General features: G+C 57.7%; 1 protein-coding gene across 4 annotated transcripts; it reads right to left on the bottom strand.

Annotated features, from left to right (window-relative positions):
* Positions 1-1,034: 1,034 nt before the first annotated feature.
* Positions 1,035-6,195, bottom strand: LOC120616821 (melanoma-associated antigen 8-like). Of its 4 annotated transcripts, none has more exons than XR_005656705.1 (5): positions 5,976-6,195; positions 3,678-3,783; positions 2,824-2,916; positions 2,559-2,670; positions 2,210-2,280 (listed from the first exon to the last, which is right to left on the bottom strand). XR_005656705.1 is itself a non-coding variant. In XM_039880387.1 (2 exons), the coding sequence occupies exons 1-2, from the start codon at positions 2,460-2,462 to the stop codon at positions 1,500-1,502; spliced, it is 864 nt and encodes a 287-aa protein (XP_039736321.1). In that variant the 5' UTR covers positions 2,463-2,493; the 3' UTR covers positions 1,035-1,499. The 4 variants fall into 4 exon arrangements, 2 of the variants coding, with proteins under 2 accessions (XP_039736321.1, XP_039736322.1); XR_005656704.1 differs by lacking the exon at positions 2,210-2,280 and adding an exon at positions 2,500-2,526 and having other exon boundaries at positions 2,601-2,670; XM_039880387.1 differs by lacking the exons at positions 2,559-2,670; positions 2,824-2,916; positions 3,678-3,783; positions 5,976-6,195 and adding an exon at positions 2,380-2,493 and having other exon boundaries at positions 1,035-2,280.
* Between the last annotated feature and the right edge of the window lie 793 nt (positions 6,196-6,988).

Raw genomic sequence — 6,988 nt, 5'->3', positions numbered from 1 at the left:
CGGGCCGGTGACTCTCATGCGTCCACACTGGGCGAGGGTCTGTGGGGCCCTTTTGGACAGAACGTCTGTCTCCGTGCAGGGCAAACATGGCTTTGCCTCTGATTCCGCCTTGTGGACATTCCTTGGCATCGCACCCTGCATACTGCCACCAGCCCAGCCCGATTCCTGTGCCCACCCACAGCTCGGGGACCAAGGACGGGGGAGATCCGGGACCGATGACTTGCTCCCAGACGTCCCAGGACAGCTGCCACGGGTATTACCCACATAGGAGGGCAAGCGACAATCAGGCAGAAGATCAGCTCCTTGCCAAGGAGGCTGGAGCTCCGGGCAAGCTCTTAACCCCGCCGTGCAATGGGGGCTATTCTCGGGACTATGGCCATGCCTGAGTCTCAAAGCACCAGCGACCCAGGGACTCATGCCCTCAAGGACAGGGACCCTGATTTCTCAGGAAATCCGTGCAGGCGATGGGGATAAAACACCTTGTTCTCGGTGTTCAAACGTGCTGGCAGGAAACTGCAGGATGCTAGCTCCCTGGTACAGGTGGACATTTCTCCATGATCCAAAGGCACTTCTCCGAACGATTCCATTTCAGACACTCCTCTCAAACCCAAGACACACCATCTGTCTAGACTGGCAGATGCCACCTACCAGTTTCCCTATAAACAGCCCCCAAATGCCTTGGCTCGGCCCATTTACACTGGACTGCTCGCCCCTGGAGGCCTACCTCATCTCCCCTTCTTTGACTTGTTCTAGAGGACTTAGGGGACACCTCAGCACCTTCCTTATATGACTGCGGGCCCTACACAATCGCTCTGTGCGTGGGTGTCTCCGGCTTATCCTAGTCTCCCCACCACCAGCACAGGGCCTTCCAGAGGACAGGGGCTCAGTGAAAGTCTGGGCAATAAATGAACCTCTGAGCCCGCGTCTTCTCTATTCCCATGAAATGCCTCCCACTTTCTCGAATGAACCAAGCAAATCCAGCTACATACAATTGTTTCACAGAATGACGGACGAGAAAAGAGAAGATGCAGGAATTAACAAGGTTTTACTTTTATTTCTGTACTTTTTGACCACCTTGGATTTGCTAGTGAGTTCTTTCACATTTCTATGGAAATCCTGTTCCAGTGCCACGTGATCTAGTTCAGGATCACACACTAGGATGGAAGGTGTCCCAATTTGTGTTACACAATCGCAAAACTCTCACTCTTGGACAGGTTAGTGAAAGTACATGTATGGTCAACGTCACGCACAAACTTAGATGCTACTGATCTGAAACCTTGTATTGAAAGGAATGACATTTGCAAAATTCGTAAAGGTAAGAAAGATGTATTTCTAAATCGTCACGGGAGCCAAAGATAACACTAAAAGTCGTTCCCCTAATTTGCGCTGGCTCCAGAGGCTCTCTCCTCAAACACAGAGTGAAAAATAGGCCTCGCTTCATGCCCAGCAGGAGAAGATGCCGGACGTGGGCCTGAAAGGTGCCTGTCTGCAAGTGGGGCTCAGGCCTCTTCTTCCTCATGGCGCTGAGCCACTTCAGACAGAGGATTCTTACTTTTGAGATTGAGCAAATACTCTAGGACCTTCAGCTTGCTGGTTTCTGCGTGGGCCCTGGGGCCCCACAGGAACTCGAAGCGAGCAGGATCGCTGTTGGCAACCTGCCGGTACACCACATACTGTTCCCGCACCCAAACACTGGTGATGGGCTCCCCATAGATGCGATGCTCCCTTCCATCATACAGCCCCATGACATTCAGGGATTTCCAGACTTCCTCCTCAGGGGCACAGTCGCCCTCCAGGAGGATCAAGCACAGGAACGTGACCAGGAGGCCCGTCTTGGGCATGCAGTGCCCACCGTCGTAGGTGAGGCCCAGAGTGGTGCCCAGGAAATAAATGTTGTTGCTGGGGTCGACTTCCTTCACCTCAATGCCAAAGAGCAGCCTCAGGCACCGCGAGGCTCGGCTCAAGATCTCAGGGAAGTGGTCCTGGTGCTCCTTGTTGACGCGACTCAGCATTTCTGACCTGCTGGCCGGCTCCTTGGTGCGATACTTTAGGAGAAGGAACGCCACCAGGCCGCCCATCTTCAAACGCAGTGCCTCTTTCTGGGAGGACTCGGCATCTTCGGGGTCCTCCCTGGTGCTCCTCCCCGCCTCATCTTCGTTACTGGGGCACTCTTCCTTGGGTTGGCTCAACGGAACGGCCTCCCTGGCAGTGGGGGAAGGACAGGCACCCTCTGGGCTCCGGGGAGGACTAGATGCCACACCAGCAGCAACTTCCTCTAGGCTGTCAGACAGGGCAGAGGAAAAGGAAGATAAGGAGGAAAAGAGGGATACAGCCTCCTCCTCCTCCTCCTCCTCCTCCTCCTCAGTCCCAAGCACTCGCTCTTCCAGCAAGCCCTGTCTCTCTCTTGGATCCACATCATCTTCCCCCTGCTTGGAGAGCTCATTCATCTGACTGAGAGACATGGTGACTGTTGATGAGACAGCGACAGAGGAGTGTGGGTGGACGGTGGTCGGTGGGGACCCACGCCTGGGGGAGAAACAGAGTGTGAGCGACCTCACCTGAGAAATGCACCTCAGGCGGCTCTGAGGAAGCCGACTTACAGGTCTCCTCTTTAGGGTGCTCTCGGGCCTCACAGCACTCTCCTGTTTGGGCGTCCCGTCCGCTAAGAACCTGAAGCAACAGGTGAGACGGCTCCTCAGGGTGCAGCTGGCACAGTCCATGCTCGGGGGCTGACAGTATGGTGGGTAGATTTGGAGACTGTGGGGTCTCCTTTACTGGGCTGTGGGGGACCCACTGGGTACACATTCAGGGTGGGCACCTCACCTTACTTCCTGGCACGGCCTGGCCTGCCTCTGCTCTGCGACATGAGGACACGGACCTCCGACCAAGGCCTGCACCTACTGGATCCAGCAGCCCCTGCAAGACAAAACCAAGGGGGACGTTAACGTGCAGATGTCCAGCAAAGCCTGGGGCCCCAGTGCTGTCGGGAGAGGGTTCCAGACTCTGGGAGATACCCTCTCTTCCGGGAAGGCGGTCCTCTCCTTGCTCGTTCAGGGTGCCCATGTTTCCCCAACCAGGCCTGGCCTCCTGTCCCCTGCTGGCCTGAGGCATAACACTGAGCACTGATACATGAACCCCTGAGACGGAACGGAAGGAAATGTGGGGCCTCACAGCTGAATGCATGTGCCCAGAGCCTCCCAGGGGGTCAACGAGGGGACACCGAAGTGTCAGGTCCACTTATCCTGGGACGCGTTCCCATCATACGTCTCCTTGCAGGTCCTAGACAACACCTTCCTTTACTGAGCCCACTCTACTTAAAACAAGGCCTCCTCTCCATTAGACACCGGAAGAGGAAGTGATCGGAGCCGATCCAAACACACTTCCCAGTTGCCCCACAGCTCACAGAGCAGGCAGGCCAGGCCTGGGCTCCCAAGCGTTCCGGTTCCCCTCAGTCCTCACCTGGATTCCTGCCAGGGCCTGAGATCCCGCCCATGCCGACCTGAGTCCAGGCCTCAGAACAGGGCCCTCCCCTCCCTGACACCACCTTTTCGGACTGAAGAAGTGCTCGGCTTCGCAGCACTGCCCAGGGTTTCCAGGGCTGAGGGTCAGAGCAAGGCAGACTTCTGTGGGGACCCTCGTTGTTCTGGGGTGAACTCACTCTCCCTCAGGGTCATCACCTTGATTCTTAGCAGGATCTGGTCCTCCTCTCGCTGTGGACCGGATGTCGCTTCTGGGGATGGGCTGATGTCCTCACAGGCCAAGGTCCTCACCGCCCTGAGAGCTCTGAGACAAAAATGAGATGAGGCCGCAACTGTTTCCCCGTCCACTGCCCCAGGGTCACCCAGGACCAACAGCGGGCTGGCCCATCATTTCTGGGGCAGAGGCCCTTTACGTTGTCCACCGGAGACTTGTCTCTATTCCTGCCTGGTCCTGGACTGACCCTCTACTGATCTGGTTTCACCCTGACTAATTGTCGTTAAGGAGAAAACCTCACAGGAAGCGTGTCACAAAGGCCAAGCATGTCACATCCAGTTACCCCTGTCTGGGGCCTCCCGCATGGGTCTGGGGATGCCTAGGTGCTGTGGGGTCTCATTCTTTCTCAGAGAGCGGGTAGCTAAAGTTCTCCCCAAATAAATGTTCTCACCCTTCTAATCGTGGCAAAACCTCGACTCCTCTATTCATAACTTGAACTCATCCGTTCTGACCAAGGCCCTCACCTTCCTGAAGACCCTGGGAACGTCAGGGGGAACCACCTCCGCACACCCATGTCAGGGGGCTCCTAGGCCTGCCGGCAGCACAGTGTGGGTTTCGGTGGGTCCCCATGGTCTGGGGTCGTGGTAAAATTGGTCCATCCCAAGCTACCCCTGTCACTCACAGAGGGCCTGGGCCCTTTCTCTTCTGCTGCCCTGAGGATGCAGAGGGGAGGCCAAGGCACCATGTCTCTTAGCTATCCACGCAATGAGGAAGCGGGGGAGGAGTCTCCTTCAGACTTCCTGCCAGGACTCCCACAGCGGACTGCAGGGGTTTTCTGGTATATATTGCGGGGAGCGTTTCTGCCTAGTGTGGAACCCCCAGTCTTACCTCAGTGTACTCACCGTGAAGCCTCTAAGGCCTTGGACTCGGCACCCCACACACCAAGGCCCTCATCTCACTGAGTCCTGCGAGGTGGACTTCAAGACACATCATTTCTTCTCCCGTGCCCCTAACAACCCAGCTATGTCATTGGGACCTGAGCCCACTGCTCCATTGTTGTCTGCGTGGGTGGGGCCTTCAGGCCTGCCTCAAAGCCCACACTGTGTTTACTGGCAGGCCTGGGACCCCTCCCCTCGTTGGCCTGCGTCCAGCTCCATCAGGCCAATGCCCTCACCTCCCTTAGCCATTCCTCGGGTAGAAACATAAAAACAACCAAAGCCACAGCCTTGCCATGAGGCACCCCTGTGTTGATGGCAGGGACAGGGCACAGTGGGGCCTCTTTAATGTGTGCAGGGGGCCTCCTCCACCCTTCCCCAGTCCTCACCTTGGATCTTGGCAAGTCTGGACCCACTTCCTCTGCCTACCTGGATGCCGATCCCTCAGACCTCTGGTGCCAGCGTCCCTTCTCCTCCCTTAGGGTCCTCCCCTTGACTCCCAGCTGGACCTTGGCCCACTCCTTTGTCCCCTTGAGACCCTCCTCCTCATACCAAGTCCCCAGTCTTTCCCAGACACCGAGTTGGAAACCAGGACATGCTTCCCGTGCTCATGCCACCATGGGCCATCCAGGACTGAATCAGTCCTCCCTCTGTGTCCTCATCCTCAACGCTGGCAGGCCTGCCCGCCCCCCTCCAAGCCCCGGTTCTGCCAGCCTGAGGCCCTGCTACTCACACCAAGTCCTGTCACCTCTCAGAAGGGGATGCCACAGTCAGAAAACAACGCACGTGGTCCTCCTGCCCTGGGGTCTGCCAGGGCTCATACCAGGGGCGGACTTTGGTGGGGTACCCTCTGTTGTGGGTCCTGGGACCTCTCAGTCCTCCTTCGCGGCCCTCAACTTCACCCGGCAAATCCTGGACCCTCCCTCTTACGACCCAAGGCCTTGCTCCCACAGCGAGCCCTCCGAGCCTCACACACCGGGTGCGGACGGCAGGACATGCCACTCGGGGCCGTCCCTCTGGACCTCCCAGGGCTGACTGTTCTGCGGCAGAGGATCCCCCGGTCCTCCGCCAATGTCCTCACCGTGACACCAGCGGGACCAGGGGTCCTCCGCTCTGCCGCCAGAGGCCTTGCTCCTTATTCCAACCACCCCCAGTCCCAAAGTCCCCGATGCAGATCTCAGGAACCGCCACGTGTGCTCACACCCCCTCCTGCCCGCCCCGCCCCACTCCCCCAACGTCCGCGTAAGCCCTGCTAGAGGTGCCGCTGTTCTGGCGTCCAGGGTCCCTCAATCTCACTTAGGGTCCTCTCCTTGTCTCGGGCACGGCCTGGGCCCTCCCCCTGCTGACCTGCGGTTGCTACCCTCAGATGTTGTCCTGGACTCCCGGAGTCTCTCTGGAGGGTGCGGTTCGGTGGCGGTGGGGTAGTTTTCGGCCCGACGGCCCAGCCCCGGGGACTCTCCGTGCTGACAGTGGCGGCACCCTGGATTCTGTGGGGGCCCTCCGTCTTCCCTCAGGGTCGTACCTTGAATCTCTGCCGGACTGGGCTCCTTCCCTGTTCCGACCTGAAGCCGGCTTCCCAGACGCGGTGCTCACCTCTCAGACTTCCTGGACGGAAGTCGGTGGACGTCACATCCAGTCTGCACTTCTGGGGTCCCCCAGGCCAGACAGGAGGGACGACACTTGGTTCCGTAGTGTTCCTGCAGTCCTCCCCCTGGTCTCGCCCTTGACCCGGCAGGTCCTAGACCCACATCCTCAGCGGTCCTGAGCCTGTGCCCCTCATACCAAGGTCCTGACTCCCCGAGTTCCCGGAGGAGGTGCTGGTGGGGTGCTCAGCCTGACAGCCCTGACCGCGGGTCCCAGATCTGGCAGGAGCGCCTGGAGAGATTCTGCAAAGCCCTCTGTTCTGGGGCAGGCGGACCCCTCAGTCCTCAGTCCGAGGGTCTTCACAACCGTCGAGGAGAACGCTGCAGTCCCAGGACAGATGCCACAGGGGCAGCGGCAGCGCCCGTGACCCTGGGGGAGGGTCAGAGGAGAAACCCCCGCTTCTCACAGCTTCTCTTTACGAGCCCGACTGAGACTTTGAAAACAGTGTATTTTAAACGTTTACTTTTTACATTCTACTGATGACGCTGAGCTGCAGCAGGGAATTCGCGAGATCCTGACGCTCTGCGCTCTCTGTCTTTTCCTGTTGAGTACAGGAGTTTCCCGTTTCCATCCTCATTCATAGCGAGCAATACATTTTACATCTCGACCTGTGCGTACGTACATTAATACATAGTTATGTATATATATCTCATAGATGTAGATTGGAAGTACTTATATACCCAGATATACGCATAACGTATATAAACACGTATGTA

The sequence above is a fragment of the Pteropus medius genome, unplaced genomic scaffold (genome assembly GCF_902729225.1).
Source record: "Pteropus medius unplaced genomic scaffold, Ma_sr-lr_union100, whole genome shotgun sequence".
In the NCBI taxonomy this organism is placed as follows: domain Eukaryota; kingdom Metazoa; phylum Chordata; class Mammalia; order Chiroptera; family Pteropodidae; genus Pteropus; species Pteropus medius.
This window is presented reverse-complemented; position numbering and strand designations above follow the sequence as displayed.